Source organism: Bacillus rossius, chromosome 8 (genome assembly GCF_032445375.1).
Source record: "Bacillus rossius redtenbacheri isolate Brsri chromosome 8, Brsri_v3, whole genome shotgun sequence".
NCBI classification, from domain to species: domain Eukaryota; kingdom Metazoa; phylum Arthropoda; class Insecta; order Phasmatodea; family Bacillidae; genus Bacillus; species Bacillus rossius.
This window is the reverse complement of record NC_086336.1, coordinates 48,098,932-48,124,634: the sequence shown is the minus strand read 5'-3', so window position 1 is coordinate 48,124,634 and position 25,703 is coordinate 48,098,932. Positions and strand designations below refer to the sequence as shown.

Here is a 25,703-nt window from a genome sequence, read left to right as displayed (position 1 = left end):
ATGTTATATCAGCCATTTGCAATTTCATGTCAGTTACAAAACATGTTACATCCAATGACAAATTAACACTTCTATGAATATGACACTCACATAGTTGGAATTATACATTGTAATAACAAAAATAACTCAGACTTAAGATACTGTGTTACCAAATTAATATGTTCGCATAACAACACTGACATTAATATACAGCCATTATTTGAAAACATCACTCGGAAAGTGTTCTGTCCTATTAACAGACGTAGGTACACTTAAGATATTTCAGTACCGTCGTCGTACATCAACTCAAAATCATTCATCTCATCTTCATCTGCTTCATTCCTTGCTGTGGCTGGAACATTACCTGTAGTCTGCTGTTGAAACACAAGAGTATAAAATGTGAGCTTGGCATTTTCTTCCCACTTCTCTCCAAAGTAAAGTGACAGCAATGTGCGCACATCGTGTATTTTGGCATCCTTCAGTTGCACCCCTCTCACTACATCTGGGATCTGAGAATCCCTCAATGTTTTACCCTTTTTGCAAATGGTTTTAGGTTCACCACTTTCAAAGTTATAAAATGGTTCCCCTTGAACCAAAATGCTTTTTCTAGAGTGGCTTCTAGTTAGCACAAGCTTCTTGGTTTTTTGAAACTGGAAGTGCCATCTTCCTGTTGGTTTCAAAATCTCCTGTGAATATAACTTCCAGTCTTTAACTGCACAGTCCTCTCCAAGATTGATAAAAAGTATCTGCCCTTTTTTTGTGTGCCAATAACTCAATTTGAAGAGTATGTTTTGCTGCCTGGTCCCTTTCATCGTTTATTTTGTTCTCGAGACTCAAGCATGTGGAACATTTATCGGTGTATGGGGCATCAAAGCTTACATTGAAATTCTCATTAAAAACAGTTCGAAAAAACTCGTATTCAACTCGCAGGTTTTCTTCTGTGTGTTTCTGGAGGTACATTTCCCACATTTTCTTCACATTTAACTGGCTGCTAAAGTACTGACGCACACTGTTTTTCCCCCTGCAATAATGGGACTGTATGGGCTGAAATGTTTTTATGAAATCTTTCACTGCAGTCCTTTTCAGTTCATACTTTTCGACCTGGCGGGCTCCTCCACGGTTTCAGGCGGAGTAACACCGAGGTCAACATATTTCTGACACAGTCTTTGGACGCGATCACGACTCTCATTTAAAACACTTAAAAATGCTTTTCTACAAACTTTTACATGTTTAATAATGCCTTGCCTTTGCCTTGGTCATGTATAACATGTGCTTACTTGTCGTCTTGATTGTCCTTCTGGTACACTGCTTCTTTTGGCTGACGAGACTGTCACATGCTGCAGGATGTAAGATTTGTTTGATTCCAGATCTGGATTTGCATAGTACTCGGTGGATTCTTCATACGTTCTGCATTGACAGCTGATGACACTGAAAACGTCCCTTCATCCCATGTCCGCAGGAAGGCATAACAGGAAATCCCTTTGGGCGATGTCTGAAAAGAAAACATACCCATTGCTGTGCAGAATTATATGTATTGCCGATACTTATTTTCAATGTCTATATTTGTCGTAACAAAAATTAGCTACCATACTATATGCAGGACATAAAATTATAGCAAATGTTAGGCTGATATTAAATTACCTTCTAACTTACCTAGCCTGCTTTGCAACATTTAGTTTCCAGGTCTCCGGCCTACGTTTTCGTTTTCTTGATTTGTGTACAGGAGTCTCTGCTACATTGTTACCAGGACATGCAGATGCAATCTCTTCTTCGCCATCCATTATTACGATTTAGCAAAATGTGCCTACTCGTAACATAAACCAAGCCCTAACACAATTGTCTCTCGTCTCACAACTCACGGATTACACTAAGATTTTGGCTCCAAAAATTTTGTTGAACAGCTGTTTCATAGAATGTTGTTTATCATTACCAAATACAAAGCAATAGCCAACAAAATGATGTGAAATATCATTTTATATGCAATTTAATGTGCATGTACAAGGAAACCACCCTGGTTATAACAGGTATTGCAAATGGAAACATGTTCCGGTTATCATGGTGGTCATGGATATAGCGGCTATTGGTATTGACATTTCCAATTATTGTTTTTAACAGGTTTTGTATCTGATGTCGTGAGTCACTTAACAGGTTTTGCAACTGACCTCACTTTTCTCTTCAATATTTTGATGGGTTTTAGCGTGGTTTCACACTCGTTCTTCACACCATTATGAAGCCAATGAAAAGACGAATCCATAAATACTATAATCTCATTTTCGATAATTTTTGGATTTAGCGGGTTTTGCATATGGGCTACTCATATGTACTTTGTTATTTGGGTGTGTACATAATTTTATTGACTTCGTTTGACATGGTTCGTACCCATTTTACATTTATAAAAAAAATGTCTTCTTATATACAAGAATATTTATTGATTTCATTTTACTCAAAGCTTACCATAATTATAACTATTATTATTATTATTCAAAAAATTCTGCTGCTTTACCATTGACATAAGAACACAGGTACAAGAGTTATCTGAGGAGCTAAACACCGATGTGAAATATTCAAAAAGTGCTTGTGCCCGACATAGCTTTGGTGCCAGAGATTAAAATGAATATTAAAAAACAATACATACAGAATAAGTTTCTAATTTCTGAATTACATGTTTATTAAGGAAGTTTATACAATCCATGGTGAAATTTAAGGATTTTTAGGGGCCCTTAAGGAATAGAAAACAAATTAAGGACTTACAAAGGAAATAGAGCAGGCATAAAAACGTGTTTGAAAAGTTTATGGCAGAATCTCATTTCTACAATAAGTCTCAGGGGGGAAAAAGGGAACAATTTTCCAAGACAGTACTATCTGGATTTATAGCCATAGACTCGTCTGCCTTAATACATACGTACACATATTAATTTACATGACCTGTGTTCTCCATCACAAATGTTAATTTTCATCAATAAATGAGTGTAGCCAAATGACACCAAGTTATTTCCTTTTTGTTTTCTTTCTGCAGATTTTGTCCACCCACTCATGATTTTTTTGTTTCCTGTGATATTTTACATTAACAAGTTCACTATTTGCCCTATAATAACAATATTTCTGGATTCTCTCTCCATTTCAAACACATTTTAACAAAAAAATAATAATTAAAATAACACAACATTACACAAAATAACAAGACCATAGCAACCATCACTAAATTAACATGTGTACATCTATAGCTTCTTAGGAGCATTCATGCTGTTATACAAAAAAATAAACTTATAATTTAAAATGCTTAAAAAAAAAAAACCTGCTTTTCTCTTTGAATGAACTAAAAATTTAAAAAAAATTAAATTACACCTATCCCTCACTTAGCACGTCTTCAGATTGCACGGATTCATTTAACACAATGTTTTTTTTACTGCCCCAGTCTTGAATAGCACGTCTGTCAATTTCAGTTAGCACAAAATCTCCACAGGCAAAAAAAAAAAAAAAAAAAAAAGTCGGGCACAATGCCACGAAGTCTGTTTCAGCTTATGTAAACAACATATATGCCGTGGGATACAGTTAGCTATACAAGGGGGGGGAAGAGATGCGCGTGCAGGTCAGTCTACGCTATCGGCTGTTGTACAAACATCAGCTATGGCAAGTTAAATTGCGACTATAGAGTGTAAAGAACCAAATATTTTAACGTCCACGCGTATGCCGCCGTGCCGTACCGTTGTCGCCTGGCCACAGACCGGGCCGTGAACTCAGTCTAGCCAGTGGCAGGGAATTCACTCAAACAAAAGCAACTTCTGCCCATTCAGCTGCCGGTAACTGTACGTGCTTGATCACTCATAATGCATCGTGTTCAAGTATTTGAGACAAAACTAGAAGTATTACAGCATGCAGATTGCCATGAAGGCCACGCTTATGTTGGTCGCACTTTAGTTTTAAGCAAGTCAACTGTGCGCACAATCGTACGAAATACGGACTCTTATCAAAAGTTTATATAAGTCTGATGCTGTTGGTTGTACTAGCGGGAATATATTTGACATTAGATGCCGGAACATAAATTAACAGATGCTTCATATGGAAAAGGTTGTTAAATTAATGTTGCAATGAAAAAAAAAATCATTGGCCTGACAGGATTGATGTAAACCAGGTGGTGATACGCGAATAAGCACTTTAATTATTGAAAAATAAAATGTAATTATCCAGACAGTAATATCGGTTTCGTCAGAAAAGGATTGTTTGGAAAGGTACACGACGTGAGTTGAAGGTCACGCCCGGGCGGGCAAGTCAGCCAGCCGACTGACGATAAAGTATATAAGCATGTATCTCCCGTTACGTGGTGTCGTATTTGTCATACAAAGTGCGATGGGAGGCATATAAAGATTAATGGTATGACGTATTTATAGTTGAGTGTTATTCTACGCATTTATATTAGGTAAAGTATATTTTCCTACACAATTTTGGAACACATTAAATAAATTAACCTTGCTATTTATGGAAACTAATGCTTCAGAATACGCGATTTCGAATAACACAAGCATTTTTAGGAACAAATTAGTCGTGCTAAGTGAGGGATAGGTGTATGTTTTTTGTCCAACAGCTAAATAATGCTCCACAACTCTGGGTAACTAAAGCAAAGTGGGGTTCTCCTTTCATTTTCATGACTATATCCTAAAATTAGTAATAGAAAATTTAAGACAAATGATATATAGCACCCCATTACTTATTTTAAGTTCATTATTGTTATTAAGATCATATAGTCACTTTAGTACTGACTATATACTAAACTTAGGGATAGAAAATCTGTTACAAATCATATGGGTTTTACTAATATCAATTTTAAGATAAATGATATCAAGCACCCCACACTTTTACTTATTCAGAGTTCTGGAGCATTATTTGGCTGGTGGACAATAAACTAATTTTTTATTTTATTTTATTTTTAAATTCAACGATAAAACCAGGTTTTTTCATTTTTTATTTTATTCTTTTTAGTCTCAAAATATAATAAATATATTGAACATGAATAATTTAAACAAATTAAAAATACTAAATATGAGTGATTAAAGTATTTATTTGTTTCAATAAACTTTAAAAATTAGTCATTAATGTTCAGGTAATCTAGTAATTTCAGGTAATGCACCAACATTACTTGATAACTTAAATTACTGTGTGGAAACAAAAAAATACCAAGAAAATTCTTCTGATTTTACCTCCTGTGCTTCATTTAGAATAATGTCAGTTGTCTTATGAATGATTTAGTTAAGTTTTCGCAAAACTTGTAAATTGTATAATTTGTGAGTTCTAGGTTAAACTAAAAAGCTCTTGACCATCTTTCAAATATATGCCTACAGACTTAAAAATTAGGCACGGATATTCTTTATATTACACACATTAACTGAGCTCAGGGTTATTCTAAAATCAGCCTCTAAGGCGGGTTACGGGAGCGTTAAAAATTTTTGGGGCTTTAACCCCTCCCCAGGCACATTTTCCACCATAACCCGACCTACTGGATCGGAAACACTCAAAATCAAAAATTAATACATTTTAAAATTTTCTAAATTTAGGTTATTAAGCCCTCCCCCCTTCGAAGGGGAGAAAGTCGAACCCAGGGCACATTTTCCTCCATAACCCAACCTCGGAAACATTCTAAATTGATAAGGTTATATTTTTAAAAATTTTCAAAATTTAAAGGCCTTACGACCTCCTTCCCCGGGAACATTTTCCTCCATAACCCGACCTTTCTGATCGGAAACACTCCAAATCGAAAAAGACTAATTTTTAAATTTTTCCAAATGTTGTCATTTTACCCCCCCCCCCCCCCCCCCCCCCCCTCCGGGGCACAGGTGACCCTGGAGCAAATTCCCACCATGCCCAAACCTCATGGATACACATAAAGCATAGTTATTACCCATAGCTTGAAATTAGTGGTTTTTTGAACCACTCCCCCTTAACACTAAGGTCTTAAGTTCTCAAAATAATGTATTGTCAGATGTTTTTTATATACATGCAGACTTTCAACACATTCGGATGTCGAAAATTGAATGGTGGGTAAAAATAGACTGGAAAGATTTTATTACGTAGTCCATTCATACATACATACATATAGGTCAAGCTAATAAAAGCATGGTTTGAAAAAATCAAGTGTTATAGTGAAATAAATATAAATTTACAAAATTATTGAAATTTTAATTGTTAACACACAGGAAATTTATGCTATTCCATTATAACAAAAATTCTAAAACTAATGATGTAATAGGCAGAAACAGTGTAACAGTTACTCTTACATTACATATGTACCCATGCAAAAGACATCTTTGCAGGGAATTCAAAGCACATTTAACACAGAAACCAAAAGCAAAAACAGGATTCCTGCAATAATATATCCCTACAATAAAATGCAAATGCTGACCAGATGTTGTGCAAGTACATTTAGTTTTTCACTCTGTGCCATCTTCAATCTGATATCCAGAGTATTTTCCATACCATAGTTTGTAGCACATAAATAAGGTCAAACCTTCAGTAGAGAAAACTAGAAAATAAACTAGTACCTTTGCATAAGATGTCAGGCTAGCAGGAAATTGTAGACCAGCAATTTCATAAATCAAAGGGGTGAGGGGAACGGAAGATCAGATTTAACTTCCTTTGTTTTTAAACACTGTAGCATAGAATAAAAACTCATATAAACCAAAAATACAGAACATCAACACATGGAGGTTGTAATTGAGAACACAAAGGTAAAAACAGCTAAAACTAGTTCATTCATTCTTAAAATAATTCTTCCTCATCCTTTTTCACGCAATGGTAGCATTAGTACCACCCCCTTGCCCAACATAACACTGAATAGAAGGAAGTATGTGTGTGTGTGTATGTGAGTTGAAGGTTGTGGGGGGAGAGAAATGAATGGGCAGAAGAAAATTTTTAGCCGGGAAAACTCCACGAGTTGATTATCAACAACATATTTGGTAAAAAATGGCTATACTTTATAAAGAAACATTATAGTGTTTTCAAAAGAAATCTGTTTTTGAGCTACACAATAACCATTTTTTTTTTCCAGCAATGGAGGGCCAGGGGAGTGGTGCCTCTTCTGTCTACGGCAATGTGTGAGTGCTGCGGACTCCACGCAGCGATGACACAATTACTGTCACGTAAGACGACCTGTCACATCTTGTCACATTATTACATGTGAAATGTACTTGAAATATTGTTGTGTAAGCGACTCAGGTGTGCTCCGAGTATTGGCACCTGGAGGCAGGCCACCCGCCTACAATTGCCCCCTGGTGGCAGGCCTGCCTACTTCAACCATCGCCGCGTGGGCTCGTCGCCACTTTCAGAAGTTGGCTGCCTGCGCCGGCCATGACATCATCGCCACGTGACCAAGTGGCGACTATTGTATAGAGCATTCCTAATAGAAATGTTCATTACCAAGCTCATGGGTATAAACAGCGGACCCCAGCAAGCCAAGACAATGTGTGAGCAGAGATTGAAAGCGACCGATCAGCACGATAGAGCAGGCTTCACATCACACCAACCACCACCACGCAATGTCACGCTGCCCGACTGAGGAGCAGTGAAACTTCAGCTGGACTTAGCCATCCACGAGTGGTAAGACACATTTTGCGAAAAGGACTTAGCCCATCTTCAGCGAGGATGAGCACAGAACTGAGAACGAGTACGCTGGTGTCAAAGAGCTAACGAGTCATGGACGTGTGCAGTCGTACCAGCTGAGTCTACAAGGGATCTCTGCAGTGCGAGTAGTCTTGTTTTCAAATGAGCCTACTACACAGCGACGAAAGTTGTAAGCAACTTTTCAACCGCGAAAATTTTAAGGCAGTCTTGTTCGGCGGGTGTAAGGTGCAGAAGGCTATATTTAATTACACTTTTGACAACCGGACTGACATAGCAGTCACAAACAAACCGAGGTGCTACCTGAAAAATTGTGTGCTCACCGCTGTACTGAACACGAATTTCCAAAAACTACCACAAGTCTGTAGAGCTACGTGACCTACTTGCAGTTGCAGAGATAGTCACGACAAATTGGCATCTGAGGCGTAGCTCAGGAAACTGGAGGCAGGCTTCCGGGTGTGCTGCAGCGTCGAGAGCGAGCATGGCAGCGGGGAAATGGCCGAGCGAGTGCGGAAGCCAACGAGTGGTCCACTCACCGAGGGAACCTGTCTGCGCACTCGCACAAGTGTGACACCAGAACTGAAGGCGAGCGACAGCTCATTCGTACGCTTTATTGCGAGCGAGTTTCAACTTGCTGAAGAAGCGTACAAACTATTGAAAGTTTTCACAGAGTTAAAGCTATAATATTTTTGAAATCACAACTGTAAAAAGACATTTAATTTATTTTTATCAAGTCGCGATAAGTTAATTGATAAATTTGTAAATTATTTGGAAGGAATTTTCGTGAAGAGTTTTTAATATTAATTGAGCTGTCATTATCTTGTTATGTGTTAACTTTCTGACAGCTGATCCAGTACAGTAAAATACAATTGTAACTGAAGTTCAGATGAACTGGAAAGTAATATTGTATGGCCTTGTTTAATTTTGCAGAAAAATTTGTATGAATAATAATTAAAAGCAAGGTCTTTTTATAATTTAAGTAAATCTTAAAATACCAGCTGTATAATTACGTGTTGTTTGTGTTCACAGAAACTATATCATACCTGTACTACAAGAAGCAGTGTACAAACCAGAGAACGTGGTTAATGTTTATGTTTTGACGTCAGCCGGGGCTTCGCCCCATGAGCCTGATCATCCTCCGTTCCCTTTCCCACCACCTTTCCTACCCGGCATTTGTATCGTGACATACGTAGCCGTGTGAGATTTAAACTGCGCACCACGAACTACAGCAAGAGGGCACTTAGCTGCAGTGCGCCGCACCCCTATATGTATTAATAATTATTGTAACCCTTTTCTTTTCGCCCCAAAATAGTGTCACGACGATTATGTACGTGAGTGCCTTTTGTTTCATTAATTTATTATGTTTTTGTAATAAAATACGAGCAAGCACGGACAAGGACGCTCCCTAGCGGGCGACGACGGAACTAACATGTAACTTGATTTAAACTATTTTTTACCACATAAGTAATAATTACAGACGGTCTGGTCATGGATGTGATGTGCTAATTTTTATAAAGAGTTCATGTTATTTTCAATAATAACCCGGGGCACGCAATAGCTAAGATGTTAACGGTAATTGTGTTCGGCGCGAAGGGCACCATGTTGCCTGCCGCAAGCCCTTGTCTCAGTCCAGTCTCCTTCTTCAGCCGGCCGAGAGCGGACGTCTCTGCAGACACCCAGAGGACATCACCGTTGTTTCAACGATAAGTAGTTCTGCTCAGTTAATTTATTCAAATCATTTTCATTCTATCCTCGGGGCCTCTCTCGGTCGGAGAGACTGTTTAATTAATAGCTCTTATACTCTCCGGAGTTTTTAGTCATCCGTGTAATAAGTAACGATTTGAGGCGACTACGTGCGTGGTTCACCTCCTCACCTAAATCGATTCGTGCCTCGGGCGTTTTCTAACAGTATCAAGGAAGGATTGTATAAGGGCGCGTAACGTGAGTAAATAAAACCAACTTAATTGAGTCACGTGTCTTTGTGTTCGGGGGGGCCACGTGGGTCAGCCAGTCAGCGGCGTGTGGGACGCCCTAAGAGCCCACTGCGGTTAATTATAAGCGTGCCCGACGCTGAGAGCGAGCTCGGTTAGGAACAGGTGTTGCATTAAAAATTAGGAGGGCTAATATCTCGCCGCACACGGGCCACGTAACGCCCTGAGTTAGAGTTTCAAGCCGGGTCCACGTGCCCACTCACGTGGTGGCGCCCACTATTACCACCAGTAATTCGAACCTTAACACCGGTACGCCCCTCAGTTTGTTGGATATTTAATTTGAAATTAAAATTATATTTCTGCATAGCACTTCTCTAGCTCGTTATTAAAAACTAACGTCTAATGTTGTGCCTCATGGGGTACAGCACTGGGCAAGAATATAACATAAGTAGCAAATTTGAAGGTGGTATTCCAAGACGTTCGGGTGCAGTAGCAAATAAGCACTGCCTTATTGGGATATAACCTTAACCTAACTCATGGGCCATATTCCAGAATGTGTCCAAATCGAATCCTAATAAGGAAACAGATTGGCGACCCTTATAATAAACTGTGCCCTGCCCGAGGCTATAAACTTGTTCCAACACATTCTAGCGGATGTTTCACAACCATCTATAGAATTGTTATAGCAAAAATACTAGAGACAGCAGCACCATTACAAAAAAATAGAACCGCCTTTCTAATTTTCTCAAGTACTTTTTAAGTTGCAATAATTATTGCTTGTTATGACAATTAAAGTGTACAAAATATATTCCAGAATGTATTCACTACCATAAACTTCATCTGGCACACCAACACGCTTGGTACATCCTCTGATGATCACAAAAGTGACTATATGAGTTGATGGCACCAGACGAGGGTCTGCCATCTGGACGAAATCAACGAGAAAGTAAGCTCTGCGTTTGTGCAGAATTTGGGAAACCTATAGGCAACGGAAAAAAAAATCAGTTCCCTAAAAATTAAGGACTGGCCACGTCCTATCATCACTGGGAATACAGTTAGGATACAGGTGCAGCATATTCAACACTTAAACCCTTATTTTTGTGTTTCAAAATTGCATAAAATTCTGGTCTTACACACCTAAAAATAAGGTAAGTATCTGTGTATTCTTTCATTATTGTTTTATTTAATTATTTAGTTTATAATTTTGTCTTCAGAGTTCTCTGTGTGTAGATGAAAATACTTTTAGCTTGTCTCACATATTAAAATTTATTATTGCAAATTCAATATTTTCTGTGACAAAACCTATCTCCATTGGCGTATATCTAAATATTTTAAATTAAATTACTGAACCTTCTGCTAATAATCTAATAAGCCAGGAATAGCTGTACAAAATTTACGTGTCTCTTTACTCCGCAGTTAAAATTGCTTTCACACTCACCATCCTGACAATGGCAGTAAGTTCACAAGTTATGCTCAATGCAATTTTGATAAAAGAAATTTAAACTTTTTAGAAGGCTAACGTCCACGAACCTTGTTAGTAGCAACACGTATTATCGTACTTAAAATTTGTTTACAATGCAAAAAAGAACACCCTATGTTACAAATGTTACAAAACAAAAAACGGCATAAAGAATATGTACACATCCCTTGCTCTTGCGAAAGACAAATTGTCATGGTTTGTTTAAATGTTAAGTTGCAGTTGTGTGAACCAGTGGTTGCAATTGCTCGCATAAGCTCCGCACAGGTCAGACCAACTTTTTTTCACTAAAAGAGCAGCAAACTTACGCAAGCCTGGCTAGAGGGCGGATAGACAGCTGCAGTGACTGGATGTGGACCGCCAACCCTCCAACATAAAGAACCTAGGGGTTGATGGCCGGGAGGGAAGGGCTATACAGTTGGCTAAATCATCCTTGTTGCTAATCCACTACCCCTCCCCTGCGGCAGGAAATCACAACCAGATATTGTTCTGTGAGAAGATAATCGGCACAACAGCCGAAAAATGAAATTATTAATGGCCAGAAACTATCTACCAGCAGTTTTGCAGGCACAAAGTAACATTAACACAACCATCTTGCTGGTACCATCACCAACGTTTCTTTCTCTGATCTGCAGCCATTAAACCTACACTCTTAGCCAGATTAACTAACTCCCCTCTACATTGTCTTTGCCCGCTGCCTGCAATTTTAAAAGGGTAAACTTAAGAGCCAATAACAAGATAGGATTTTTATTACAAGAGTATAAACGTTAACGATGGGGCTGGCTCAACAAACTAACATGACTTCAAATTAGTTTATGTAAGTGCATAAAGCACAAGTAAAAAAATTAAAGTATGTAAATATGTATTTTTCAAGAAACATATAGAATAAATACCGGCAATATTAACTAAGGAACTTCTTACAAATGATGCACAAATACTAGTCATTTACCCAGCAAATTCTGATATCTTTGCACACCATTCAAAATTTTAAGAACTCAAAACTTATGTTATAACCACTCCATGTATTGAGTATTCAAAAGCAGTGTTTTGAAACCAAACATATGATCAGCACAAAGGAATTTGGAAATATTGGCCCATCCTGATTTTACAAATGCAACTTTCACAGGCATAAATTACATCATATTCTCTCTCTGAAAAAGCAATGGAGGTTGGTTTTTGATGATTATATTTTCCCAGTCATTACACATTCACTGATCCAATATAGCGATTAATAGGCCATGGATAACCTAGGACTAATGAGATCTCTATTTCCAAGGACTTTAAAACATACACACAAAGTGAATGAAGAAGTTACTAGTGCACAGTAAATAATTTTATTCAATACATTCTATAACATGTCTGCTGCTACAAACACCTTACTTTAAAATGATAAAGGACTTCTGAGGTTTCAGTAAATAAATAAATTGAAGGATTCAGTAAATAAATATTTTCAAAACTATATCAAATTACTTACATAAAAAATAATCTGTGGGAAATGCAAGAAAAATATATATATATTAAAAAATGTTTATTTGTAACAATCAAATGTAAATCCTATTTTGATTTTTGTTTATTATTTGCATTACTACAGGCTATGCCAGTAGCAGTTAAACTCTTGTGCTAACAAAGTATTGAGAATTTAAGTTTATAAAAAACTTATATCTTCCAGTTTTACCACAAATATACTCCTACAATTCCTGATCTCAAAAAACCATACATTTTATAATACCAACTACAGGTACTATAGAACAATAATATTATTTCAAATTTCATTAGATTACACTAGAGTGCAACCATAGCCCCAATGACAGTTATTGTACTCTGACATAAATGTTACTCATTCTTTTATTTTTTAGTTAAAGCAATGACGTGAACAATGATTCATATATTTACAAAAAAAAACCGGAAATATAAATGATGATAAAAAAAATCATCTACTTTGTATTTACAGGCTCAAAGGTTCTGTTGTACAAAAAAGTTAATTTTAGTTTTCTGACTCTCAGGCTAGACTACAATGAAAGCAAGAAACAATTTATGCACAAATGATATTACGGCTTACGTTAACATCTATATACACAATAAAAATTTTACAATGTCCAGCCTAACAACAACATGTGATAGTGTTAAATATCAGGATTTGGGTCAACGGAACGGAAAACTTCCTCGGAGCGACGCGTGAAACTTGTGATGTCTGAAAGTATGTTTGTACTGTACTTTTATCGAACATCGGCGGCACAAGTCCGTCTCTGAGTGGCGCCGGCCATGCAAGGATCTGAAGAGTACCGTCGGCCCGGGAGGGGGGCCAACGGTAAACGCCAGTTCGCTGCCGGGCCGACCTCACCGCGGAGCCGAAGGGACGGCGCACCCAAGGAGTCTCTCAAAATAAAACCACGCCAAGATGCAGTTCACAGGATCCCCTCGCCGATGATCAGCTCGTGATACTGCGCTGCCCCGGCGCCCGCGATCACCACACCGAGCACCTTGTCTCATTGCTTGTCGTCGTGGGGCCGGGAGCAGCCGGGGAAGGCGATGGGCCCGCCCACCTCGCACTTGTACAGCTCCTCCATCGTCGTCTGCTGCGGGGCGTTGCTCGGGTTGCCGGCCTGCTGGCTGCTGCCGTTCGCGGGGCCCTGGTTGCCGGCGGGCCCCGCTGTGTTGGCAGCGCTGCTCGGCACATTGGGGCCGGTGCGGCCGTACTTCTCGTGTATGCCGCGGTGGCGCTTCAGCGCGAAGCGATCCGCGAACCCCACCTCGCAAACGTCGCAGCGATGGGGCTTTTCTCCTGTGTGTACCTTGGCGTGGTTCTTCAGATGAGTGGCCTGGTTGAATGCAGAGCCGCAAACCTCGCAACGGTATGGCTTTTCTCCCGTGTGAATGCGGCGGTGGTTCCACAGGGTGGAGTGCCGAGCGAACGTCTTGTCGCAGACTTCGCACTGATACGGTCTCTCGCCCGAGTGAATACGTTCGTGATTTTTTAAGTGAGGTGACTGCGAGAATTGCATCCCGCAAACGGCACACTTGAAAGGCTTCTCGCCGGTGTGAACACGGCAGTGGTTTTTCAAGTATGCCGCTTTCGCGAATGCAAGACCGCAGATTTCACACTTGAAAGGTTTATCCCCGCTGTGGAGACGCTTATGACTCCACAGGCTAGAGTAACGGGAGAAAGTGCCATCGCACACATTGCAGTGAAACGGCTTGTCCACAGCGGTGGTGTTACGTGTGCCGCCGATGAATATCAAGCCAGAACCGTTACACTTGTGACACTTGGTCACGCTCGCGATTCCTCTACGCTTCACCGGATGGTGTCCCGGCTTGATGCCGACGACGGGCGGAGAATTGTTCGAGTTTCCCTCGCCTCCCGAACTGCTGCCGCTGAACGCTCCGTTCCCCACGGACCCGTTCGAACTGTTCCCGGCGCCGCCGGCGCTCATCTCCATGCACGTCTCACACTTTATGAATTTCCCCTTCTTGCCTTTGCCCGCGACCATCTGGTGCTCGCAGCCGGTGAGCTCCACGCCGCACGAGTCGCAGCACTTGACGTGGTTGTGGTTCTGGGCGTTCTTGCCGTGCACGCTGGTCTTGTGGCTCTTCAGCTCGCCGGCCAGGTTGAAGCAGGCTCCGCAGAGGTCGCACGTGTGCTGCCGCTCCGCGCCGCCCGCCGTGTGCACCCGCTTGTGGTGGTTCAGGAGCGACAGGTGGCTGAACACCAGCCCGCAGACGTCGCACTTGAACGTCGCGGTCGACGCAGCCGCCGCCAGAGACATCTGGTTCACCAGAGCGTAGTTGTAGGTGAACGGCTGGGCGACGTCGAAGCGGTAGCAGCCCTTGTCGTCGCCGGTTATTCCCGCGACGGGCACGCCGGCCGCACCCTGCTGCTGGTGGACCTTCTGCAGCATGTTCACGTTGTAGCAGAACGGGAACTCCACCGTGTTCGCAGACTTGTCGCCGTCCTTCGGTTTGGCGTCGCTGTTGTTGGCTGCGTATATTTGTGTGTTTGTACTCTGCTGCTGTTGCTGCTGCTGTGGCTGCTGCTGCGGCTGCTGCATTGTCGAAGGGTCGAACATTGCACTTGAATCAGTCTTGCAGCTCACAGCGTTGCTGTTGTTTTCCAAACAGTTCCCAGCATACCTGGTTGTCGGGTGCTCTGTTTGGGTGAACCTAACAAAAACCAAATACAAAATAAGTTTGGCATCCATTCATTATACAGCTCACAATTTCTTAATCTATTATCAATATGCAACAAAGCCTCTGGCGAGTTCAAATATTTTTGAAATTTTAATTATGGTTGAAGCAAAAATACAACTCAATAAGTCATCAAGAGTTAGAAATGATGTAAATTTACGTAAGTGAAGTACTACCAAAAATCTGATTTAACTTTAAATAAAAGGTTTATTTAATGTTGTTTGGGTCAAAGTTTTTTAAACTACGAAGTGATATTCAGTCAATAATCAATATCCTCTAAAACAAGAGGCCAACACAAGACAGCATGCTCATTAAGGATGAAAAAGGCTTCACTACAAAGAAAATATATTGACAATAAGCGAAGATGCTGCAAAACTGTATCGAGAATGAATACATTTAGTCGTTTCTAAGTATGTGTGAATTCTGCAGGTCAACAAGTGATATAAAATAGAGTTATTAAAATCAATAAAAATTCAATAATATCCAATTCTTAACGTACTGAGAACATGACAAACTTACTAAGTTCATAATCAACTTCAGGCCTGAGTTCTAAAATCTTAAGTACACCCAGCCTTATACCTGGCTTTCATTTTATCACTAACACAAGTTTTTAATTAATGTTTTACACACGAATATACTGTACATATTTGGATGTTATCCCAGAATATCTTGCCAACAAGAAAGCTGTGAGCAAGATGAAGTGTTTGTTGTTAAAACTTTTCTAATTTCGACACCTGAGCTGATGTTCGCAATAAATATTCAAAATCCCCACCAACACGCATGAGCCAGTGAATTTGTATTGTGAGTTTTAGCTACGTCATAATCACAGAGTACACAGGTGTTATGGTTACCACTCACAAGGCAAATAAATTCTGAAATTAGCTACAAAATCCCTGAAAATTTTTATTATTATAATGACCAATGACACTAAAAAAAAAAAAAACAGAAAAGATGAACAGTGATAATATGACATCAACATGTAACTTGCCATACTTACAATAGAAAAAAAATTTAAGGCCAGGGATATTTTCTCTAAACCGCTAGTTAGAATCAACTAGGTGAAAGGCAAGCACACAAACAGTTGCTACTCACTGCTGGCTGGCTGGCTGTTACAAATTTGTGAAATAAGATACATTTAGGAAGCACGTACTGCTGAATATTTAAGACTTTTTCAATTGATAACCAATGACCTCTTCATAATTTTTTTTCTTCCTGGAATCATCAAAGCTGCATTCTTTGCTAGCAAGTCCAGCAAGGAAATTATATTATTAAAAAAAATTCCTAGTTAGGACTAAGAAAACAAGAACATTATGCAAAGGCTTATAACAAGCAATACCAGCTAGTTGACTTACCTCTCTTTCAATGCACAATGTGATAAACTGAGAGTAATTTATAGTGGAGAAAAACATAAGAATTGATTGCTCACCTTCAGAGCACTGAAGTAAATATTAAAAATAATAATAGCCACATGAAAAAAGAATACAAAAACCTCCTCTACAAACACTAAATACACGTATTTGACAACCTGAAATAGGATATGATGCAAAAAAGTGAACACATAAATTTTTAGAATGGTTTAAATTATAGCTATAAATGTTCATAAACTACCAATATGTTCTGAACAATGAGAAAAATACCACTCATAAAATTATACACAATAATATATTTGTGGACAAGCAAAATCAACATTGTGCGTTCATTGCAGACACATATACTATGTAAAAATATATTTGTTTTCAAGATTTCTAGCTTATAGATGAAAAAAATATATATATAGTATTTGCGTAGTATAAATATGTAATCTCATTGAAACTTGCATCAAGATGCATTAAAAAAATTCAGGCACTATATTCACAAAACAAAAAAAAAAAAAAAACTAAAGCATCAATTTCACTACCATGCAAATGCCAGCAATATTTCATGTATCGAGACAATACATCAACTCTTAATCTACATGATCATAAAAAATTAGTGAAAATAATGCTTTGAAACTAAATTGATAATAGACACCACACCCAAGGCACAAATATTTTTCAAAATATTGACATTTTATTGTATATTTTTAAGGCAAAAAAAATTATGAATAAACAAATTTTAATACTATATCACTGTACATAGTTTCAGTTATATTATTACATCACTATAGTTAGGTAAAATATTTCAAAAGAGACGAAACTTGATTTTACAGTTACGCTGGGCTGCTGAAAAGTTTACAACATAATGTGAATTGGCGAAAAGCATTTCGATTTTGACAAATGTGAAGAATATTAGTAGGTCTACCATATTCTAAAGAACATTTCCCCAAAATTAACAACAGCAGGAAAGCAATTATGGTTAAAAGTGCATCTAGGAATGCACATAGGAATACAAGATGATGGGAATTCCTGGGTTGTAGTGAGCATCCGACCACCGCAGTTGTTGGCTAAAAGCTCAAAAAGCACAACTTTAGCAGCAATACCAAAAATGGTCACAAATGGTAACATGTCCCTCCTCCTTACCACGCCTTAGCGTGTACAACCACAGAGAACTCTTACAGCAAAAATATCGGTGCATGAAATGAAAAATCCCCCACAATCCAGCAGTCAACAGTGGCTACGCATGTTTTAAGAAATAAACTCACGTTATGAGGGCTCAGACTGGAAATCATTTAAGACAGTATCCAAATGGTTCAGAGCCAAGTATGATCTCGGAAAATGCACCGACCTAAACTTTTCTGGGCAAAACTGTGCGACTTAACACCGTTAACTTCAACTATCGCAGGGGCCTTACTGGTCGAGCCTAGATTCTAGAAACTAGATTCTTTGCAAATTAAGAACACGGCTGACATTGCCATCTGCCGGTGGGCTTCTCTCAGGGTACTCATGCTACCCTGGCCTATGCTTCCTTTCACTCCTCCACAAGGGTGTAAGCAGGGGGAGGGAGAGGGGGAATGGATACTCCCACCCCCCGAAATCCTAAAATACACTATGTTCCCACCCACAAATGGAAACAAAGGCAAAGTTGTCCTGTCCCTCCCCCCTTCCCCCACCCCAAATGAAATTCTGCATACGCTCCTGCTCCATACTATTCAATTAAACCCTGATAATAACTCTGGTGTCCACACTGGACCGTAGCCAGGATTTTGTGAAGTAGGGGGTACAGTATAACCACTATACATCTTGTGAGTTTCCTTCGTGACTAAATTACAAAAGAAAAATGATTGTCACACTAAAATCTCATGGAATAATAGACTTTTAACAACTCCAATTTTTACACACATAAATTTTAATAATGAAATGCTTAAGAAAAAAAATGGAATTTTTTTTTTAAATTATTTAAAATTCTTTTTTCTTTAGTCAATTGTTTGATGATTTTGTTAAATAAAAAGTCATAAACACATAAATGTATTAATGTTATTAAATACACGATTTATGAAAGACATGCTTACAGTAGTAACATGTACAAACTGGCACTAAATATAGACCACTATTCTTTGTAACACAATTTCTGCCAATTTTGTGTCGAGGCATGTTGAGCTCTATTAGGGAGAAAAATACATTATTATAGACCATCAAGAATTACAAAAAATTAATTCAAAAAATAATTCATCTGTAAACTAGCTAAATTTGCTGCAATTCTTTTTATTTTGTCTTTACTTTTTTTTTTCAAATCCGGAAGGGAGGGAGGGGTCTGGGCCCCACAGACCTCCTCCCTGGCTACGCCACTGACATGAAAAATAAATTTTGGGAAGGTATCGCATGGCCTACGCTAACGAACCATCCCGACATGCCGTGGTTTAAAGAAACAACGCTGCTCTGGAATCGGGACGGCCCGACAAGAGTCCACCCGGCTGAACCGTCGCGAACCCAGGACCCTCGGCAGCGGGCAGCCAGCTACCTGTTGGTGTGCTCCGTCTGCGTGAACATGGAGCACTTGCCCGCGGAGGAGGGGATCTTGAGCAGGCCGCGCTGCTGGCCCTGGGCCGCGTCTTCCCCCGCCGCGGTGCCCCCCGCCGCGAAGCTCTGCTGGGCCACGGGGCCCAGGGCGGGGTCCTCCCGCGGCTTCGCCGCCCCCGCGTGCTGCTGCTGGTCCCGGCCGGCCGTGCTGCTGGTCGCGAGCCAGGCGTTGGACTCCAGTGCCATCGGTGCTCGCAGGGTCACCTGGCGGTAATCGAACCTGCCGGCCCCAAGAGCACAGGCGCGCACGCCGCTGCAGTCAGGGCAAAACCCTTCCCCCGTCCACAAACACGGCTCTCGTTTTAAGATCGTGCGGCGAGCCCCTCCGATAGCACTGCGCTCGTGTGACGAGGGTCCTGGGTTCCAGCCCTGAGTTCGTACCCAAGTGGTCCACCGCTACGCATGGCAGTAAGTACAACATAAAAACCCTTATGAAACAAAAAAACTCTGAAAATATGATTGTCTAAAGAAACAAAAAATGACAGGATATATATTAACTACTCTTTCTCCCAGTTCTTCACTAAGAGCATCACGTGTAGAATAAAGTGTAAAATCACACACTCGGCCTTGCTGAACTTCAGGACCGCATATGGAGCAGAAGTTTGTACACCTTGCCTCTGATGATTACTGTTCTAAATAGAAAACTAACACCTACTTTCATTTATTATTTTCGGTACTTTAATCTACTAAGAAACCAAACTTTTGCTGTTAACATCTTTATCGCTCGTAACACGTTAAATACTGTGCCCTCCACTTGCAATACTCTGTTCCTAATATTTCTTCCATATTTGGAAAGCCTAGTGGAATGCACTTTCTGTGATCGTGCGCAGGTCTCTTATCACATTCTCCTGAATCTCCTCTATGGTTTGTAAATGACATCCTTTCAACATGGTTTCAAGTTTGGTAAAAAAGAATAAAGTCTGCTGGGGCTAGGTCCAGAAAATAGGGTGGTTGGGCACAACAGGAGAGTGATTTTTTGTCAGATACCTGCGGATAAGGAGCGATACATGTGCTGGTGCATTGTCGTGATGCAGCATCCAAGTCTGGTTTCCCCCCAATTCAGGCCTCTTCCTGCACACAGCATCCCTCAAACGTGCTATAATTCCCTGGTAGACCTCCTTGTTTACTATCTGGCAACGTTGTACAAATTGCTGATGGACAATGCCTTTGCAATCAAAACACACACCCAACATCACTTTGATTTTTAACCGACTCAAGAGTGCCTTTTTCTGAAGAGGAGACCCTTTGCCCATCCACTGTGACTACTTCACCTTCATTTCAACATTATAGCCATAATCCCAAGTCTCTTCACCTGTTATGATGTTCTTAAGGAAGTTTGCATTGGCATTGGCATTGGCAGTGTCAAGCAATTCCTGGCTGATTTCAACACGGGTCTGTTTCTGATCGTCAGTCAACAAACGCGGCACAAATTTTGCACTGACACGAGTCAAGTTTTGTCATTCAAAATTATCCTACGCTGATGCCCACTTCGTTTGCAACTTCTCAAACAGATAAACAATGATTTCCGTGATTTCCACGATCATTATCTGTTGATGTGGAAGGTTGTCCAAGCTTGGGATCGTCACCGACTGACATTCTGCTGTGTTAAAAACGCTTAAACCACTCATAGCACTGAGTGCGACTCATAGTCCTTCCCGTTTGCTTATCTAAGCAAATTAAAAGTCTCCGTAAAAGTTTTACCCAGTTTGTAGTAAAATTTCACACAAAAACACACACACACGTTGTTCTTGAAGCTCTTTCATTGTCACTTCGGTATTAATCCAACGAAAGAGATGTGCACGTGCTCACTTCAGCAGCTGTAACTCGCCAACTAACGGTCATAGTGAAACGCAGAAAATAGCAGTCCGTGCTTAAACCTGCCACTAGGTGCGCTCATTAGTCGCAGCGCGCTCCCTCTGCCGGTTGGCAATCTATTTCAAAAGTTTGGTTTCTTTTTGAACACATCTTGTATACGAGAGTGATTTGAAAAGTTGGTTTAGTAATTAAAAAAAGTTTAATTTTGTTCTTTAATTTTTAAGACACGGTTTGAATGCACTACTGTGTTGTATTGGTGAAACACTTTTTGTTTTGTTTTTAATCCCAGGCATTTCTCTGCTACTGCCACCTTTAATCTGTCTGAAAGTGATGTATAATATTCTCCAGTAATGGTTACCTTCTTTTCGGGGATGTCCATTACGATATTTCCTTTTCCATTCCAAAAAAACTGACTCTATAACTTTTGCTGGGGATGGAATGCAGTAAGGTATTTTTCCGAGCAGATTCGCATGTGTGATCCATTGTTTTGACTGCTGTTTGGTTTCCCGGATATAGTGGTGCATCCAAGTTTTTGTCTATTGTCAAAAAAGCACGCAAGAACTCCACTAGATACCTCTCAAATTATTGTCGGCAGATCAGATGTTGGCATGCAAAAATTTTCTCTGGATTGAGTTAATGCAGCACCCATTCTGCAATTCAATTTGCAAAATGAAGTGAATCCACTAAGTTGAAATGCCTGTGGCTCCTACTAACTTGTGCACTTTCTCTTGTCTGTTGGCTAAAATAAAATCATGGCCTTTATTTCTTGATAAGTACAGAAATCACAGCTGATTTGGGGCCACCAGGAAGAGATGCTTATTCAATATTTGTTCTGCCGTGTTAAGGGGCCCGTCTAGTAGGGGTGTACGTATGTTAGCGAGGCTGGATGATAAGCGCGACACTCGCTGGTGCTTCTAGCGCGATATCACCTTTAAGGGCAAGGCTATGAAATGGCAGAGTCTTCTCGTTGTCCATAGGCAACTGTGGAATTTGAGCGGTGACCTTAACATTATATGGCACAGAAACGAAGATAAAGGTGTAATGCAGGGCTTTCAAGAATCTGTACGAGTTATTTTACACCTAAAAATTACTCCAAAAACTTACCTTTTAGCCGTTTTAACTCTCCTAAAATTACAGTTTAAAAATTTAATATGGCCCTCAGCGAATTCTTAAATGCTTTTCGTAAACAGACCCCACTTAAATATCTTGAGTAGTTTTCAAATCGCAATAGTTTTCCAGAAGCTCTGTGCACTGTGTGCGCGCCGGGGCAGGAAGGGCCCTTCCAATCCAAATCCAAAAAAAATTCACAAAAAGGACATGCATTTTCGTAGGTAGGTCAAATGCTTTCATGAATTTCCTTCCATGTTTTTCCTTCCATAAAAAAGAATTGAATTGCACCACGAATTCCAATTATATCCATTTTTCTCTGTTATTCTAAACACTTATGCTTAAGTAACTGTCAAACAATGAATTACTGTAAGAAAAACTAGAGACCACAGATTATTTATTAACAGGAAGGAAACTTTATGACTGCATACAGAGATGCATATAGAGATAATGCAAACCAAATAAGTCATCAAACCATCCTCATATATAAATTATTACACTACATTTGTTTTTTCATTGCTACTGAGAACACTATTTTAAGCACATAAATAAAATGTAATTAATAATAAATAATTTAATGGATTTAGTGTTGCCTACATATTTCGTGAAAAAAAAAAAAAAAAGGTTAAGAACTTATCAAATATCAATTAACCATTAAACTAAATTAAAATGTTATTTCTATCAGTTATCACAATCAGGACTAAGCCCATAAATAATGAAAACAATATTATAGCTTCATTAATTTAGTTCCTGAAACTGGCAACACTGGGAATACAAACATTGGTACGGTAATTATAATATTGTATCAAAGACAGCCAAATTTTTTTCCAAGATTTCTTTTGAGTGTTAATATTAGTACAAGTGTACCATATCTGTTAAAATTAGCCCCCTGCAAAATTTATACTCTGAAAGTACTGCTCTCCCAATCACCTTTAAGTAATATTCATTACGACAAGTAACGAAACGGGTCAGTGTTTTAAATAATGAACAAATCAACACATGTGAATGAATTCTACCTGATTTTGGTTCCAATTGAAATACCAAATTAAACCAGGTTCCAATGCTGAAACATTCTAACCACTAGTGTGCTAACATTATTTCCTAATGTGCACACATTATGTGACTAACATGGTATTTTAAGAGTATATGTTGTAAAAGAATAAACCTTGTTACAAATGCAAATTTTTTTTATATTGAATATGTTAGTTTATACCACAAAGCTAATAGCTGACAATATTATGAAAACTGAGTTACAACTTTCATCAAAACTAAATCATGACAATGCTAAATAAACTAGCTGTTGCTTAGTGCAAATTTCATTCTGATTAAAATGCCCCTACATCTGCAGAACAATGTACATCCTCATCTAATGCTTGGCTCATGTAGCACAAAATTAGCCATAAACAAAAACAATATTGCTAAAGATGCTTAAAATGTGTTGCAATTGGTTAACAATCACTCCAGCATGGGTACTAACGTTTTAACGAGTAAAAAGTTAAGTTAAAGTTACTTTTTTGGGAATTTTTTAACTTAACTTTTTAGTTTTGAAAGTACCTAATTTTCAACTTAAACTGTTAGTGTTTGCCTGAAAAATAATTAATTTTTAGTTAAGTTAAAAGTTAGTTTTTAGGAATTATTTAAATTCATATTTGATATTTAATAATTTGCTATTATATGTCAGAAATTGAAACTTTTCCATTAGTATTTACATCATCATATCTTACCTATGGTTTATAGGTTCATTCATATTGCACATAGATTGAAGGGTTGTCTGTTGCAATACCTGTAGTTTTCATGTTTACCAGAATTCATCATGTACGAGGCACTACACACAGACCTGATGCCCATTCCTATTGGTTGGCTCTCTAATTTTCTATTGGCAGCAGCAATACATCTTGAATTCACCTTTTTTGAATTACTAGCATTTTTTTTTTTAAAGAATTTGCCAACTTTCTTAAAACCAAAATGTTTTACAATAAAACTTTGTTCTATCATAGCCCACTAATTTGCTGTTTAACTTGAATAATTAGCTTTGAAATTATCAGCTGAAAAATTTCTGTGTTAAATTTTTTTTACAGTATATTTTAAAATGAAATTTTAATATTTTGGACAGTGATTGATGTAGGGTAATAAATTTTACCACAAATGTACAAATGCAAATTCAATATATATGTTTTTGCTACAAATAGTATTTGAGTGACTTAATAGTGTTTTCAAGTCTTAAATGTAGATCATTACAATGAAACATTTGTTAAGTATTTAATCATTAAACATTCATAACTTATTCCCATGCACTAATTTTTAATCAGTTAATATATTTGAGCCCTAACTTTTAACTTAAGTGAGTTAAGTTTTTTTAACCATTAACTTTTAACTTAACTCAATTAAATTTTTTGCTCATTAACTTTAACTTGAGTTAGTTTTTTGAGCTAACTTATTCAAATATAAACCATTCTGAATCTTAAAGTCACAAGACTATTATGGTAGCAAAACTGTCACCCAGTTAATGTTAGAAAAATGCAACTATCTGCAGCTAAAAGCAATTGTCAAGTAGAAGCCATTAAAAGTGCAAAATTATTAGCATAGATGCATATTCTTGGTTAGATGGTTAAAAAAAATTAAATTAGATTGTCCATTTAAAAACTACAAGACATTAATAAAAACCAATAAAATTAAGATAGTTCCACCACCATAAGAAGATAGCATGGAACATTTCACTAGCAAAAAGGATATTTTGATAACCGATCTTTCCACCAATGTACTTAAGGGGCCCGCCTAGTCAGGGGTGTATTTGTGTTAGTGAGACGGGATGGTCAGTGTGACGCCCACTGGTGCTTTTAACGCGGTATCGCCTCTAAGCGCATTGCTCTGAACGGGTTTGTAGTCTTCTAGTCATGCATAGGACAACTATTAAATCCGAACGGTAACCATAACTTAAGATGGAGGAGGAATGAAGATGAAGGTGCAATGTAAGCCCCTTGAGTGCTTTCAAGAATGTTAAACTGGCGTTTGATGTCTAAAAACTATTCTGGAAACACACATTTTAGCCATTTACATTCTCCTATAAATAAAGTTTAAAAACGAAAAACGGAAGCAGAACCACCCATCCACTCTCAGCGCATAGCTTAATGCTGTTTGTAAACAGACACAACTGGGATATCTGGACCACTTTTCAAAGTGTGTGGTTTCTTCTGAAGTTTGCATATCATGTGTGCGCCCGAGTAGGCGGGCCCCTTAAGCTAAAATAAATTATATTATTTTAATGTCCTGCCTACAGGTAAAAATATTTGTGCATTAGGTATTCAGAAGATTACAACACACTGTCAAAAAACAAAAATATAAAAAAAATTATAAAAAACAGTGGCTGGAAAAAAAAAATTAAATTAAAAAAAATCTAACTGAAAAAAAGCTGAAAATTGTTAACTTGAAATAAAGCTTCCATTACCTGCTGGTGCAAACTTAGGACCCCAATATGCACATTATTGTTACGAAGCCTTGGATCCCAACTTTTGGACGCAGCTTGTATTGCAATATCGCTCAACAGTACAGTGCGTAAGGTACATCAACAGAAATTAACTTCATCATGCTTGCTAAAATAAAAACCATCTCGCAGAAGTCTGAAAAAAATTAACATAACTGGTATCTAGCTTAAAGCCAACAAACGAGCAG

The 25,703-nt window shown here is 38.7% G+C and overlaps 1 protein-coding gene across 6 annotated transcripts in view; it reads right to left on the bottom strand.

Annotated features, from left to right (window-relative positions):
- Nucleotides 1–6,019: 6,019 nt before the first annotated feature.
- LOC134534876 (zinc finger protein 62 homolog) overlaps nt 6,020–25,703 on the bottom strand; it is a 31,329-nt gene continuing 11,645 nt past the window's right edge. For 3 of the 6 annotated variants that reach the window (XM_063373524.1, XM_063373522.1, XM_063373523.1), the window contains exons 3-4: nt 19,054–19,332; nt 6,020–15,153 (exon numbers count right to left, since the gene is read on the bottom strand). In XM_063373524.1, coding sequence (XP_063229594.1) covers nt 13,482–15,153; nt 19,054–19,332 — 1,951 coding nt within the window. In that variant the 3' untranslated portion in view covers nt 6,020–13,481. Of the gene's footprint in view, nt 15,154–19,053; nt 19,333–25,479; nt 25,652–25,703 lie in introns of all 6 variants that reach the window. The other 3 variants (XM_063373525.1, XM_063373527.1, XM_063373526.1) reach the window with 3 other exon arrangements.